We start from the raw sequence: 17,064 nt of genomic DNA on the forward strand, positions 1-17,064 counted from the left end.
CCCTGCCCAGAGACCCACCCTCAGTTTTATATTTCAGAATATAAACCACTTATCTTCCACTGGAACTGGGGAGAGCCTTACTGAACTGTGCAGGAGAGTTGTGTGTATATGTGGAAGAAGGATCTGGGAATTCAACTATTTCTTAAGACTTTGTCAGTCCATTCTATTTTTAGCTCATCTTTTACTCTTCTATTCACAGTTTCCTCAGACTACCAATTCCGATCCTTTGGGGGATCTTAAGTGCAATTTAATTTAGACTGTGTCTTAGCTTTCCTCGGCTAAATTAGGAGTATCTTTTAGACCTTGGGTAAGGTACCGGTTCTTAAAACAAGACACAAAAAAGCATTGACCATGAAAAATTATTGCTCATCACGTTGTCAAGTCTGCCAAAGGGTTAATATTAAGAATATAATAAAGGACTTCTCCACCTCAATATGAGGAAGACTTTGTACTCAGTAAAACTGAAGAAGAAATTGGAACTGAACTTGTGTCCCACAGAAGAGGAAATACATGTGACCACAAACTTAAGAGATGTTCAGCATCTGGATTATGAGGGAAATGCAGATCATAATGCAATGAGAGATTACATTTCAATCTATGGCAGAATTTAGGAAGTATGACAGACTCAAGTGTCGTAGAATTTGTGGGTCCACAGGTTCTCTTACACATACCTGATGAGACTATAAACTGCTCTCTAACTACTTTGGAGAGTCATTTATATCATTTCATACTTTGGAGAATAACTGCATAATTCTACTCCCAGAGGTACCACCAAGGGAAATTTGTTTTGCCTAATACAAAAGAAGACATGTACAAGAATAGTCCTAGCAATACTGTTCACAATACCGAAAACCCGGAAATGGCCCAGAGGCTTATCCACAGGAAAGTGGAATATTATACAGTAGAAAGAACAGAGAACCAGTGTGATATGCAGCAATATAAGTGACTCTTAGCAATATAATATTAAATGAAAAAAAGCCCCAAAAGATTATAGACAACATGAAACTTTTACAAAATTAACAACTTAAAATGATATGTAGATGCATTTATTTTCGTATTATATATTTCATGGATGTTTATATTATTATATTTCATGGATACAATAATAAATATGTATATATTATATATTTAATGAATACAATAATATTGTGTCATATATATTTCATGGATACAAAAAGAATGCAAGGGAAAATTGAACATAAGATTTAGGGTAATAGTTACTTCGGATGACAGAAGTAGCATGGAGTGGTGAAGAGGAACATTGGTTAGAAGCAGGTTATTGTCAGCATCGTATGTAGCTTTTGTTTTGGTTGGTACGTTTGTAGGGTCCTAGTTACTTTATTAAAAAATAATTGGATAATTAAATACATGAAAAAATAAGCTGAAAGACCTGAGATTCCCAAGGTGAAGTAATAGAGATCCTTGTTCACATGTATCTTATTTGGTTGTCTTGTCTGTTTGGTTTTTTTTGTGTGTGTGTTTTTAAGAAGTAGCATTTTGAGTCCTGGAACAAATATTTAGGAGTTAAAAGTTATAAAAAATACATATATTGATCTAAAGTTAACAAACTGAATTTTCTAGGTGGGGTTCATATACTGGTAATTATCATAAACTTTATAGAGTATTTAGTGCATAATTATTTATACCTATTTGTTCTTTCATAGAAATTTTACATTTTTTTTCCTTTCTTAGGACAAAGTTAAACTATAATCCTCCAAAAGATGATGGATCAACCTATAAGATTGAACTTGAAGGGATATCGGTAATGGTTATGAGAGAGATCCTGGATTACATCTTCAGTGGGCAGGTATGATGAGACACAAAGGAAGGAAGACTAAGTAGAGGCTTCTCAAGCTCAGGGTGAGGGTCTGCTTTCATCCATTCTGTGACCACGTAACCTTCATCTTCATCTTCTGTCGCCATGTGCTTGACTGGTCTCTGCTCCTGTTAATGGCGCCCACATGTGTTCTTCTGGGGCTCTGCTCTTTACAGAAAGGCAGACTGAGCAAGATCTTCCCCGGTCCCAGTTTTTTATTTTACATCCTGAGCTCCACCTTCTAGTATGAGATGTGAAGAACGTGGGATGCTCCCTTCACTGCTGTCTTTTTAAATCTTAATTCCAATTTTGCTTTTTTCCCATTCTGTTGAGGAACTCATTCTGTCTCCATCGCATGGAAATAGGAACTTCCTTGGGCAGGGGGGATATTTAGAAATAAAGAGTTCTAGACTCACAAATGACAGGCACCTGCATTGTATTCATGATGCCTTGGTCCTGTTGCCTCAGCAGGACCAGTATCCCTGCACCACCCCTATTCTTTCTTTCTGGATTTACCTTTATTCCCACTTATGTTTCTGGGGGTTTAATGAAACCTGGGGAGGAAAGTGATAAGTGAGTAGACTTCTTTTCTTTGCCCTCTTCCACCCCCCTGCCTGCTATTTTGTGATTAAAAGTATAGCATGAGGACTCGTAAGAAAAATCTTAGATGTGAACTAGGGCTCGTTTTTTGTTTTTTTTAACGGGAAGAAGTTAGTGAGAATGCATTGTATCTTTACTCTTTTTGAGAGCTTGTTTCTAACTGTCTTTATTCCTTCTTCATCTTACGTTACTTTTCCTTTTTGTAAAGGCTGTGTCTCCTACATGTTTCTAAATATTTTGAGTGTGGTGCTTACTTTCTCTAAATATATTCATTCTGTCTAGTCAAACTCGGTGATTGTCATCCTTTTTTGAAGTTTTTGGTTTAGTTTCATGATGTTATCTCCTTTTCTCTAAACACTAAGTGGTGGGTGTGTGGATGTAAGGTTATGTGTTGTATGATTGTTAAAATAAATGAATTTAAATTAATTTTAGGGCAGCCCTTAAAATTCTGGCGAAAACCAGGCTTAGGACCAATCTCTTATCTAACTTGTAAAATTGATTCAGCAGCAGTTGTAGCAAGTTATGAGCCAGTAAGAGCTTACTCAAGTTAAGGCTTCGGTTTGAAACCTGAAGCCTTATTTACAGATTTTGTTCCCAATTTAAATTAATTGTGGTTTTAAAATCATAGTTACAAGGTAAGTTATGGCAAACTTCTGATATGGCAGTTTAGTTTTACTGAGATGGAATTTAGTGGGTTGTTTTTGTTTTTTTTACATACCTACATTTGAATAGTCTACAGCTATCCACTGTCTTGTGGCTAAATTTAATGTTATGTAAATGGGAAATTTCTCTATATTTGTCGCTTACTCCATACACTTCTTTCTACTTTTGTTGCTCATTTTCCAAGGTGGTTGGCAATTATACATTTTTTTTTTAAAATCTGTGGTACAAATGTGTAAAGTGTAGTAAAGTGTTTCTTGCTGTTCTGTACTCTGAACTCTCTCCTCCCGTTTCCGAATGGAGGATGAATGCCATTCTTGGGACCACATGTGATCATGGCAATATCTTAGAGGCCTGTTTCTTTATGTCGCCTTACTGTTGATTAGAAAAACTGTCAAGTGGGTGGAGGAAGAAGCATCAGCCAGAAAACTAAGAAAATTAAGGATAAGTAAATGTTCAAAATTATTACTAAAGTCTTATAAAAGGGATTCTTTCCTGAAAGTAGCTTTGGGACCAAATTGTATCTGTTGCACCAACCCGAGTACAATATTTGGTGTTCAGACGAGGCTTCTAAGGCAGTATGGATCCCCTTTCTTCAAGGGGCTTACATTCAGTTTGCATACCATTTGGCAAAGGCATGAACTTAATATATTGGAGGCAAGATTTCCCATAGTCCTGGTGCTACTACTTAAAGAAATCATCTTCAGTTTACCATAGAATATAGAAATTTCAGTTTCCTAAGCATTTCAATCATTTAAGGTTTTTCTCTAAATTGAGTATAGAATTAAGCCAACTGGACAGTTCACCTTGAAGAGTTATTGGTAGTTAACATTGGTAAAGCAAGGGACATGGTAGGAAAAGTTAACCAGCCACCCACTGCTTATGCTGTTCAAAGGTTCCTTGGGGCCCTCAAACTCTTCTTGGATAAAAGTACAATGTTAAGCCATATGAAATTGCCAATATTTTATCATCTTTGACCTACAAAAATGGAGCTTTCATGTGGTTCAGCCTAATAGATTCGTGGTTTGGGTTTTAAACATATATATTCAAATGTAAAATATTTATGGAATTCTGACAGATCCGGCTAAATGAAGATACCATCCAAGATGTTGTACAGGCAGCGGACCTGCTCCTGCTGACGGATCTTAAAACTCTGTGCTGCGAGTTCTTAGAAGGCTGCATTGCTGCTGAGAACTGCATCGGGATCCGTGACTTTGCACTTCATTACTGCCTGCACCACGTGCATTACCTTGCCACAGAATACCTGGAGACTCACTTTCGAGATGTCAGCAGCACAGAAGAATTCCTAGAACTGAGTCCTCAGAAGCTTAAAGAAGTTATTTCTCTTGAGAAGTTAAACGTTGGCAATGAAAGATACGTATTTGAGGCTGTAATTCGATGGATAGCACATGATTCAGAAATGAGAAAGGTACTTGTAGTTTATAATGTTGTCTAACTTTGCCTTTTTATTTATTTCATTGATTTAGTTATTTTTAATCCAAGTTATCGATGTCTTTCTCCTTCAACGTGAAAGACTTGCAAAGTTACGTTCTAAAAGATACCTGTAAAACATCTTCCCATAGTATCACTAAAGCGGTTGATGTTTCAGAACATAATATCGTCTATATGTTGTTCTTTATGGAAAAATGCATTTCAAGGTTAAGCTGGAGATTATAGAAATGCAGTGTCCCCAGACTCACTTTCATCATCCTAAATCATTGGGCTAACCTCTTCAGCAACTCTGATGCAGGCAGCAGGGCAAGGGGGGCACTTGGAGCTCTGGCACAGGGGTGAGGGCTGTGGGCCCTCCCTGGAGTGCTTGACACCACTGGGGAGAAAGCAGGAGAGCACTCTGAAGTTTTCATGACAATGCAGGTCCAAATAGGAAGGTTCTGGGAGTGAGCCTGGGAAGGAAGGGTCTTCAAGAATATCAGGCTTTAGATCCAAATTGTGATTACATTGGGGGAGGGAGCAAAATAACAGGGCTTTAAGTCCAGTACTTAAAAATTAGATGCTAGCTTTAATTACTATACTTACAATGAAAACTACATTAGGTTTTAGAGTAGTTTTTGAAATGTACAATTGCATTATTAAGTTCTTGATAACCATTGACTTACGTTTTAATGATTATCGTATAATTATGTAAATTCTGTAGGCCTATGAGTATGTCCAGAAACTATGCTTGTAGTCTCAGCATAGTTACACAGTTGATGTTCTGTTTTTCACATTAGTTGGGTAAGTTAGGGAAGGAGATAGAACATTTTCCAGCTTGTGCCATTCGCTGAGACCACTATCAGTAGTTTCTCCCTTACCCTCTTCTAGCCTGAAAGTGATGAGGATGCTAAGGTCAACTGACTGCTTTGGAAACAAGAGGCAGTTTTTCATCCTTTGGTTAATCTGAACATGATGCTGTAAAAACTGTTGCCTTTTAATACTCAGGGTATAGAAGAGTATACCTTAAAATGACTATTTCAAAACCAAGAAAGACTAGTCATTAAAGAGTTTCACCTTGTGTATATAGAATGCTGTAATCATTTGGTTCAAATTTAATGATGGATCATGAAAAATATATAATGCATATTTACATGTTAGATATGTTTAACAATAATTACTTAAGAAATAATTATATAGTACTCAGGATTTTTTTAAACTTTGTCTTTTCTAATTTTTTCATGTAATATTAATGTTGAAACATTTTCATTAACTGGTTTACCATATTGTATCAAGCTATTACTGTATATAATTCTATAAACGTGATTTGATTCACAGCACATTCAAGCAAATTATAGCAGAGTTTTTGCAAGTTTTCTTATTGCTATGGGAACCCTATAGGGTATAAAGAAAGCTGCTTAAAACTTTGCAATAATACATCAAATATAAATGTGAATTGATGACTTTTTTTAAATTAAACTTTTAAAAAAAATCAAGGCTATAGGAAATAGAAAGGAAAGGGGCTAGTAAGCATATTCACGGAGTACTAGCACTTATAACTTGCCTTTTGATAGTCTATCTACAATTTCAGTGTTCCATGAGTTGGGAAATCCTATTCTAAAAGCTATGTATTGCATTCTCCATTTTTCCTCCCCATCCTCTCTGCCCTCTTCTGCAGGTCCACATGAAGGACGTTATGTCAGCACTGTGGGTTTCAGGATTAGACTCCAGCTACTTACGGGAACAGATGCTGAATGAACCATTAGTACGAGAAATTGTCAAAGAGTGCAGCAATATACCACTGAGTCAGCCACAGCAAGGAGAGGCAATGCTGGCCAATTTCAAACCCCGGGGCTACTCAGAGTGCATTGTGACTGTTGGTGGAGAAGAAAGAGTGTAAGTATGGGTGTGTGTTGTTTGAAAATGGTATAAGGGAAGAGAGATCTCTGTGGGAACAAGAATTCATAATATTTTTTAGTATCTAAAGCATGATAGCAGTAGATTTTTTTAAATCGTTTAAACATTTTTTAGAGCGGTAAAAGTAGTCATAGTTATTGTAGCAGAACTACATAAAACATATTAACTGCTAATGTATTTCCCTTTTTAGTTCACGGAAACCAACAGCAGCAATGCGCTGCATGTGCCCTCTTTATGACCCTAATAGGCAGCTTTGGATTGAACTGGCCCCTTTAAGCATGCCAAGAATTAACCACGGAGTGCTCTCAGCAGGTACCGTTCTGTGGGAAATTTTACTTAAACACACGATCAAGTACTGTGTAATTTCTGGGTTGTACAGAACAACTCAACCATTTTTTTAATTTATTTTTTTGGTTAATCTTCACCCGAGTATATTTTTCCCATTGATTTCTAGAGAGAGTAAAAGGGATGCTGAGGCGGGGGGTTGGGGAGGAGAGAAAGTGAAATATGAATGTAAGAGAGACACAGACACATCAATTGGTTGCCTCCTGCACACACCCCAACTGGGGCCAGGGATGGAACCTGCAGCCGAGGTAGATGCCCTTGACTCAGATTTGAACCCTCAACCCTTTGATCCTTCACTTCACTGGCTGGTGTTCTGACTGCTGAACCACACCAACCAGGGCTGACAGCCTTTTAAAGAGACAATTTTATTATCTCTCTGTGATGATATTTTCAATGAATTTCTACTTTTAAGACTATGGTAAGAAGAGTGTCTTCTGTCAGTCTTTGTTGTCCCCAAATTATAATACATAGCAATTTTTCAGACTTTAGTATTTTACTTGATGACCTAACTGATAGAAAAGCAATGAGCTGTGTGACCATACTTGGAACACAGAATTTTTTGGAGTTGTAATAGTCCCATCATCTTTGAAATTCAATTTAGAATTACAACTTATAACTGTGTCTAAAATAAGCGTGTATTGTAAAAGCAGGCATTTCATATGAGACTTTAGAAAACATTACTTAACAATGGCATAAAGTTATTTTACCACAGAAAGGATGCTTTAGTTGACCTTTACAAGTTTGAAAATAGCTCCATAGTATTCAAAGCTCTTCCTCAAGGAAATGATAGAAAAGGTTGTCTTTGCTGCCTTACTCCTGTTGGCCTCCTTTCTCTTAATCTTGGATCTGCCTTTTGGGTTCACCCCACAACTACCATTTCACTTCATTCTCATTTTTGTCAGCAGCCCTTCTGGGATCCTTACTTTATAGTCTCTGCTTGCCCACTAATGTTACCTTAAAAATTTTTAAAGCTATATCACACCATACCATGTCCTAGAAATGGCTAAATCTATACTATAGTGTAGAAATGGAATAATTTTCTGAGTGCCAGGTTAATTGAAACTATTGTCAATAATAAGCAGCTGGATGGAGTGGTATAGCCAGCAGGATGTAGGGCTGATTTCTCTGTTCTATCTTTTCAGAATTTGCTTCCTTAAATTTTCCTCCCATAATGTATATACATATTTAGAATTTTCTCACATGCACACCTACATTAGGTTCCTATAACACTATTAGGTTCCTATATCACTAATTTTCAAAAATTTCCTAGAGAGTTTGATATTTCAGAAACTTGAAGCCATGAGGAGAGGAATTGTGTCCAGTTGTATGGACTGAGGTTGTGAAATGATTGAGTAGTTCCTATTTGCCCAGCCTCTTCTGCATTTCTTCTTTTCTTGCATTTTTTAATTGATTGACTTTTTTTGTCATTTATTCTTTCCCTTTATACTGGTTTAGAAGTTATATTCTTTGTGTATATTCCTTTGAAGGTTTCCTTAGAAACCAGAGCCTATTATCAAAGCCTAAAGTTAATCAGTACTTTTATACTCTATTTTTCATGTTTTCCAGTTTAGTAGTATTAAAATACATGATCATTTATAAATACAATATTTGCATATGCACATGTTTCATTAACCTATGTTTTATATATGTAACTATAGGTAGATTGTGTAAACTTACCCACATGTTTACCACTTTGTTTTTCCTTCCTTGCTCCTCAGACCTTCCATCTAGGATCATTTTCCTTCTCTTTAAAGTTCATCTGTTTGAATTTCCTTCAGTGTGGTTCTGTTGGTAGCAAACTCTTCAGATTTATTTGTCTGAAAATATCGTTACTTTGCCTTCATTTTTAAAAGGTATTTTTTGCGCCAAAACCGGTTTGGCTCAGTGGATAGAGCGTCGGCCTGCGGACTCAAGGGTCCCGGGTTCGATTCCGGTCAAGGGCATGTACCTTGGTTGCGGGCACATCCCCAGTGGGGGGCGTGCAGGAGGCAGCTGATCGATGTTTCTCTCTCATTGATGTTTCTAGCTCTCTATCCCTCCTCTCCCTTCCACTCTGTAAAAAATCAATAAAATATATTTTTTTAAAAAAAGGTATTTTTTGCTAGGTATAGAATTTAAGGTTGGTATTTATTATTTTTCAGCACATTGAAGATATTTTCCTACTGACTTCTGGCTGTTATTGTTGTTAAGTTGTCAGCCTAAAAATCTATCTTTTCTCAGGATTGTATTTAAAATATTTTTTTCTTAGTTTTCTGCCATTTCATTACAGTGTGCTTACATGCACATTTTCTTTGACATTTTACCATATTTGGGGATTGTTGGGCATCTTGACTCTGTGGCTCAGCCTTTTGAATCTGGATCTTATTCATTATGTCTTCAAAATACTGCCTCTGCTCTGTTCTCCTTTCTCCCTTTGATTTTGGAAGTCAGATGAAGCATGGCTAGACATTTTTACTCCATCCTCTGCCTCCTACCATTACTTTGTTCTTTATGTTTTTGCCACACTGTATTGCTTCCTTTATACAATTTCTTTATGCAACTTATTTTTACTTATCTTCCATTTAATTAATTATCTCTTTAACTATGATGGATCTGCCATTAAAACCATCTATTGAACTTTTGATTTTATCTGTTCTTTATTTTTTATTTTTAGAAATTCTCTTTAAATCTTTTTCAAATCTGCTAGTCACTTCTATAGCCCCATTTCCAAAGAGTTATATTCAAATTTGTCATTATTTCTTAAACATAGTAAGCATTGATATTTAAGTCTTTTGATTATTTCAATATTTGAAATTTGAATTCTTTGCAAGACTTCCTCCTATTGTCTGCTTCATAGGGTCTAGTTTCTTTGTATACCTGAGTACAGTATTAATTTGGAATTACTACTAATCAAATTCAAATCTTGAGATTTCCTGGATAGGCAAGATTTAAATCTGGTTTCTAGTTCTGGTTGGACTTCATCCTGAGGGTTAAAACTTTGGAGAGGCACATTTGCTGTGGGCCTAGGGTTTAGATTTGTCTTTTTCATCCCCTGAAAGCCATTAAAAGAAAGATTGAATAGTTTCCTAGAATAGAAGACTTGAGATAACCCAGAGCTGCTTGGTGGCTTGAATGGGTGGTGTCTTCCTTTTATGCTGTATGGTAGAGGGAATCCATTCAAACATACTGAGTGAAGTAAAATGGTCAGTGACTCAGACTTCCTCTCCCACCAAGGAAGGAATGGAATCTGATAAAGATCTCAAATCTGTTGTTGTTATCAGAGAAGGTTTCTCCACATTCTCTCTCTACAGCTATGGCATTTATATTCAACTAGAGGTGGGTATTGAAGATTTGTTTCAACTTTCTTGTGTGTCTCCTTTGATTTTTGCAGAAGGATTTTTGTTTGTATTTGGAGGCCAAGATGAAAATAAGCAGACCCTGAGCTCAGGAGAAAAGTATGACCCAGATGCAAATTCATGGACTGCATTGCCACCAATGAACGAGGTAAAACATTGCTTTTTCATTTGTTTGGTATGGTTTTTTTTTTTTTCCGTTGGCACTTTTGTTTTGCATTTGGGTATAAGAAAAAATGTAGCAACCCTGCCAGGCCCCCTTGCCTAAGGCCAGTGCCTGCCCTCCCAGCTCTCCTCTGTGCCATCCCCTTGCTCAGTCTGATCTCCTCGCAGTCTCTCAGACCTAGAAATACTCCTGCTTCAGGATCTTTGCCAGATACCCATGTTCCTTGTTTCCTTCAATGTTTGCCCATACAGCACCTTGTCCCAGGGCAACCTTTCCTCCGGCCCCTTAGTTCTCCTGTCCCCCCTACACTACCTTCTTTATTTTCATACCATGTAACACCTTCTCACATGCTGCAAAGTTCACGCAAAATCTGTTTTTTTGTTTTGTTAATCCTCACTTGAGGATATTTTTCCATTGATTTTTTTTTTTTTTTTTAGAGAGAGTGGAATGGAGAGGGAGAGACAGAGGGAGAAACATTGATGTGAGAGAGACACATCGATTGGTTGCCTCCCGCACATGCCCTGACCAGGGCTGGAGATTGAGCCTGCAACTGAGATACATGCCCTTGCCCGAAATCGAACCCGGGACCCTTCAGTCTGCAGGCTGATGCTCTATCCACTGAGTCAAACCAATTAGAGCGTTCACACAAACTCTTGATGGCAGGGAATTTTGTCTGTGTTTGGCTGGCATTCTATCTTCAGTGCTAGAATAGTGCTGGGTGTATAGCGGACACTAAGAAAATATTGACAAATGAATGTGAAATGCCTCAAGCTTCTGTCATTGCCCATAGCCTTCGCACAGACCTGTTTCCCACACTGCTTCTCTGCTGCTGGCAGTCCTGTTACTGTGGTTCTTATCTTTCACACATCAACTTGGAAACACTTGCACAGAGAATCTCACTGAACAAGAAGTTAATGTGTGTGTTTTTCTTTTTGTGAGCTCTTGTGAGTAAAAAGTACTGATTCTGACCGAGAATTTACCATACAGGTAATTCCCTTGTTTTGAGAAATTCCTAGGCTTGGGTTCTCTATCTATTGTGATAGACAGAGTGAGCTGCTAGGGAAAGCAGAAATATTTGAGAGAGAGGGTTTTGAGCATGGACTTCTTTGCTGGAACATATCTGTAATTTTTATTAAATCCATAATACTGGCTTTCAGTATGACAGCCTTTTGTATACAAAGATCTTTGATGTCTTTTCAGGCAAGACATAACTTTGGAATTGTGGAGATAGATGGAATGCTGTACATTTTAGGAGGAGAGGATGGTGAAAAAGAGCTGATTTCCATGGAGTGTTATGATATTTATTCTAAAACCTGGACAAAGCAACCTGATTTGACCATGGTTAGAAAGGTGAGAACCGTATCTTGTGATTACAAACTGGATTTTAAAATTGATGTTTTCTTATTTCCTGCATAAGCCTTTTAATACAATTGATAGTGTTACAGAATTCTGCCTCTGTTGGTAGCTTGCCTTTGTTATCATCAGCCATACACCAAGGTGGGAAGCGGAGGGTGTGTGAGCGTTTATCCTAACAGTGGCTGTGTGGCACTGCTGTGTCCAAGGGTGACACTTGAGAAATGTTTTGTTAGTGCACTAACCTAGGAAGCAGCCACATCTTCTAAACCTATTTTCTTAATCATCAGGACTGGGGAGAAACATTAATTTTGAGGTAAAGAACTACCATTGCTCACTGGGTAGAATAAAAAAACACAAATAGTCACATTGGCTCTATAGAGCATCTGTCTTTATTTATACTCTCTGGGATAGCAGTGAGTTTGTCATCAGGCCAGAGTTTTGTCCAGTGCTTTAGGTGTGTACACCTTTAAGTACTGACATATAATATGTTCTCTCACTGTCTGTGCCCTTTCAACTAAATTATTTGGGCAGGAATTGAGTGATATCTTACTCATGGAATCTAAATCTTGGAATCTTCAATAGTGATGAAAAGATAGAGAGACTGGAAAGTTCCCTGAATAAGAGGGTTATTAATTATCTTAGTGAAATAGTGTTAGATGAAGTTAATTCTTTTCTGAGGATTAACAATATGTGTAGTACCTTGCTCTTCTTATTATTTTTAAATCATTTGTAATATTGGAAAATACCGTAGTTTTACTATTAGAAGTCTTAGATAAGTGAATATTAATCTATCTATAAACTTCAATAATAAATGTTGCCTCCCCACTGTTGCTTTCTTATTTCAGATTGGCTGCTATGCAGCTATGAAAAAGAAAATCTATGCCATGGGTGGAGGGTCATATGGAAAACTTTTTGAATCTGTGGAATGTTATGACCCAAGGACCCAGCAATGGACTGCTATATGTCCGCTGAAAGAGAGAAGGTGAAAGAATGTGCATATGGACTTTCCCCTGAACCTGGCTTTTGCTCTTCCTTTTGTTTAAATGAACCTTTTATTTGACTTGGCATTTAGTTTATATAAAATTAAATAAATAATCCATTTCCTGAAAAAGGAAGAACTGCATATTCATCAAACACTGAGTATTGCAGAGTTAAAACAAGCGGAAGAGGAATTAGGGAATTGGGTCAGGAGTGGTAAATCAAATGCCTAATCAGCTCTGTGTGACCTTTCAGATTTGGAGCTGTAGCCTGTGGAGTTGCCATGGAACTGTATGTATTTGGGGGAGTCAGAAGTCGCGAGGACATCCAGGGTAGTGAGATGGTAACTTGCAAGTCTGAATTCTACCATGATGAGTTTAAAAGGTAATGATGAATTCTTTCACGTAGGTTCTGCAACTTCTTTTTTCCTTTCAAAGTCATGTTTTCACTTTATTTAGTTTTGTTTTCAAGTTACTTCATTGAATTGTTATTGGTGGGGTGTCCTCTGTGTCTCCACCTGTTGCTGGTGGAAGTGGGCTTCTTGTGATGTCACGAGAAAAGGAATTTTCTGAGACTCGCATAGGAGAATGAGTGATACTTATTTGCATGGAATTAAACCCCCGAGTTTCCAAGGTCCCATCTCCCTTTGTCCCACCAGGAAAAACGTCCAGCTGTATCTTAGCAGAGGTAGGATTAAAGCCACAGCCCAGAACCTTTGTTCCATATTTGCACAGTCCAGCATCAGGCTAGGTTAGCTTGTGTTTCCATTTGCAATCCATTGTGTGTGGGGTCTGCATGGCCTGGGACTTCTAGGGCCACCTGGCCATGGAGAGAACATGGGCAAGTGCAAAGAAGCAGGAGCAAAGCCAGAGGAACAAGAGAGAGAGAATTCCTTTGTCTTGGGATTTTGTACTCCCAAATTTTCATGGGCTTGCTTTGGCTCTACCCAAAGCCAGTGATCTTTGTTCCCAGGTTAGAGTGACAGGCAAGTATTTTCCTTATGTCACCCGAACTTGACTCTGCATGCATCCATCTTCCCCTCTGTTGAACCCCTTCCCAGTGTAAAGTTGCAGCTTCCTGGTGAAGCTGCCAGATAGCCATGCTTATAATGTCTAGCCTTCCCTTTGCTCCTTTCCTATGAGTAAGTAGCTAATTACAACGTTAACAGAATTATCTCATCTATTTAGGAACTATGTCTAATGCATACTTGATATTGAACTCCTTAACTTAGCATATTTGGCCTTTTGTGGTATGACCTTTGGCTACTTTTTACTGTTCAACGCAGTACATTTCCCCCCAAACATGTCATGATTATCTCAGTTCTGTGCTTTTATACTATTCTTTTGCCTAAAATTTCCCTTCCCACATTTATCCAGTTAATTTGGCCTGTTCCAAAACTCTGCTTATGTATCACTCTCTAGAGGTCTGATTGGGTTCCTCAGTCTGTGATTTCATAACACTCTGTACATGTCTTACTCTTGGATTGTAATTGTTCACCGTAAGCTCCATCAGGGCATGGTCCAACCATGCCAACTTTAAATCCTAGCTTCAGCTTTGCAAACTGGCCTGTATTAGACACTCAGCAAAATGCTAATTAACTGAGTGAAGTGTTGTGTCAGAGACTACCTCTGACAGGCTGCATAAATGTCTTGTGGAGTAGGTAGCATTCTTCCCAACCTCCCCCCCTTCCCTTCTCTAACATGGTTTTTGTTTTTGTAGTATTTTTTGTTGTTGTTATTGTTATAACCACTAAACAGTATTCTTATTGCAGTAATATGTTCAAATCCTGCAGGGAAGCTGCCATGCTAAAATTAATCTTGTGATAGTGTTTCAGTCATATTACCAGAAGAGGGTGCCATAATATAATGTTTAATTTCATATTTTTTAAAAATAATTCTTATTGATTTCTAGAGAGAGAAGAAGGGAGAGAGAGAGAAACATCAATGTAATAATGAAACACTGATGGGCTGCCTCTTGCATGGCCCCTACCAGGGATCAGCCTGCAACCCAGGCATGTGCCCTGACCGGGAATCAAACGGGCAAACTTTTGGTGCAGGGGATGTTGCTCAACCAACTGAGCCACACCAGCCAGGGCTCTTAATTTTAGGTTAGGGCAAGCAGTGAGCACTTACCAAGATTTTATTAAGATATAAAAATATTACCTAACTTAATGTATTTTAAATTTAGTGTATTTGCATAGCCTTTTTTCCCCTTCAATTACAGGGGTAAACTATCTTAGGAGAATTTATTAGACAAAGTGTGAGAGCAATTTAGAGGATGTTTGCTATGGTGGGGCTGGGGAGGCAAAATTTCAGACTTTTCTAGATTTCTCTTCCTTAACATACTACTACTATGAGGGTTGACTGTCCAAGGTATGAAGTAATATATTAATTTCCTGCCCAAATGAATCTCAAGATAGTCTGCCCAATTTCATTAACAAGCAGTGGTCAGTGTGTTTGGTTTCTGATAAAGTATTGATACAAGCTTTTTTTTCTTATAATGGCTGAATTACTGTTTACATAGTACGAGCTAGAGAGCTATAATAATCAAGGTTGGAATAATCAAGGTTGTTTATTATTTTACCATTTTCTGTCCCTGTTTTGAGTATATAGGACTTAAATCAGGCTGCAAAGTTTCTCAGTCTTATATTTCTATCAGGTTTCATATTTATGGTTAACTAGAGGCCCAGTGCACGAAATTTGTGCACGGGGGCGGGGGGGGGCTCAGCCCAGCCTGCACCCTCTCCAATCTGGGACCCCTTGAGGGATGTCCGACTGCCCACTGGGATCGGGCCTAAACGGGCAGTCGGACATCCCTTTCACAATCCAGGACTGCTGGCTCCCAACTGCTCGCCTGCTTGCCTTCCTGATTGCCCCTAACTGCTTCTGTCTGCCAGCCTGATCACCCCCTAACCACTCCCCTGCCAGCCTGATTGATGCCTAACTGCTCCCCTGCCAGCCTGTTTGCCCCTAACTGCCTTCCTCTGCAGGCCTGGTCACCCCTAACTGCCCTCCCTGCAGGCCTAGTACCCCCCAACTGCTCTTCCCTGCAGGCCTGGGTCACCCCAACTGCCCTTCCCTGAAGACCCAGTCACCCCCAACTTCCCTCCTCTGCTGGCCAGGTCACCCCTAACTGCCCTCGCCAGCAGGCTTGATCGCCCCCAACTGCCCTCCCTTGCAGGCCTGGTCCCTCCAACTGCCCTCCCCTGCTGGCCATCTTGTGGCGGCCATCTTGTGTCCACATGGGGGCAGGATCTTTGACCACATGGGGGCAGCCATCTTATGTGTTGGAGTGACAGTCAATTTGCATATTGCTCTTTTATTAGATAGGATAGAGGCCTGGTGCACGGGTGAGGGCTAGCTGGTTTGCCCTGAAGGGTGTCCCGGATCAGGGTGGGGGTTCCCTTGGGGTGTGGGGCAGCCTGGGCGAGGGGCCTATGGTGGTTTGCAGGCTGGCCACGCCCCCCGGCGACCCAAGTGGAGGCCCTGGTATCTGGGGTTTATTTATCTTCTACAGTTGAAACTTTGTAGCCTGGAGTGGAGCCAAGCCTTCTGCTCGCTTGGTGGCGGCAGCCATTTCTGTTGGGATTTATGTATCTTCTATAATTGAAACTATGTAGCCTTAAGTGGAAGCCAAAGCAGGCCAGGGCTGCAGAAGCTTGGCTTCCTCCATCGCTGCGGGCAACCCTAGCCTCCTGCTCTCTTCAGCTCCGTGGCTGCCGCCATTTCTGTTGGGCTTTATTTATCTTCTATAATTGAAACTTTGTAGCATTGAGTGGAGGCCTGGGCCCGCAAGGGCAGGCGGAAAGCTTGGCTTCCTCCATTGTCAGGGAAATCCAAGCCTCCCTCCTGCTCTCTGTGGCTGCAGCCATCTTGATTGGGTTTGTTTGCATATTCCCTCCTGATTGGCTGGTGGGCATTGCTCGTGGGCGTGGCTTGTGGGTGTAGTGGAGGTATGGTCAATTTGCATATTACTCTTTTATTAGATAGGATAAGCTTTAAATGTCAGTGTATTGCTTTCAGCTCATAATGGTTAAACATAAGATAATTGCTCCTTTCTTGCTATTTAAAAGCACTTTTAAATAAAATGCATGTATCTTTAGTTTTCTTATTTCTAAGCTCTTCAATGTTAGTTCATAAATTGAAGAAAGCTGAATTTCTCTTGTTAATATAGCATACAGTTCAACCTTGAACAACATGGGTTTGAACTGTGTGGGTCCATTTAAATGCAGATTTTTTCCCAATAAATACATACAGTACTATAAATGTATTTTCTCTTCCTTATGATTTTCTTAATATTTTTTCTCTAGTTTACTGTTAGAATGCAGTTTATTGTTAGAATATGTGTTAATTGACGGTTCAGGGGTCCTCAAACTACGGCCCGCGGGCCACATGCGGCCCACCGAGGACATTTATCCGGCCCGCCGGGTGCCACTGCCTGTCCTACTTAGCAGCCGACTCGTC

At 39.2% G+C, this 17,064-nt stretch overlaps 2 protein-coding genes across 2 annotated transcripts in view; one reads left to right on the forward strand and one right to left on the reverse strand.

Moving 5' to 3' along the window:
* The window catches only part of SNRPA (small nuclear ribonucleoprotein polypeptide A), a 752,186-nt gene that overhangs the window by 600,756 nt on the left and 134,366 nt on the right, over window positions 1–17,064 (reverse strand). The gene's annotated exons all lie outside the window — the stretch shown is intronic.
* The window catches only part of GAN (gigaxonin), a 60,070-nt gene that overhangs the window by 32,117 nt on the left and 10,889 nt on the right, over window positions 1–17,064 (forward strand). The window contains exons 2-9 of the mRNA XM_080645755.1: window positions 1,693–1,807; window positions 4,155–4,505; window positions 6,186–6,403; window positions 6,615–6,736; window positions 10,140–10,252; window positions 11,468–11,617; window positions 12,469–12,605; window positions 12,857–12,985. Coding sequence (XP_080501881.1) covers window positions 1,693–1,807; window positions 4,155–4,505; window positions 6,186–6,403; window positions 6,615–6,736; window positions 10,140–10,252; window positions 11,468–11,617; window positions 12,469–12,605; window positions 12,857–12,985 — 1,335 coding nt within the window. The remainder of the gene's footprint in view (window positions 1–1,692; window positions 1,808–4,154; window positions 4,506–6,185; window positions 6,404–6,614; window positions 6,737–10,139; window positions 10,253–11,467; window positions 11,618–12,468; window positions 12,606–12,856; window positions 12,986–17,064) is intronic.

This window comes from Plecotus auritus, assembly GCF_963455305.1.
Source record: "Plecotus auritus genome assembly, chromosome: 10".
Lineage (NCBI taxonomy): Eukaryota > Metazoa > Chordata > Mammalia > Chiroptera > Vespertilionidae > Plecotus > Plecotus auritus.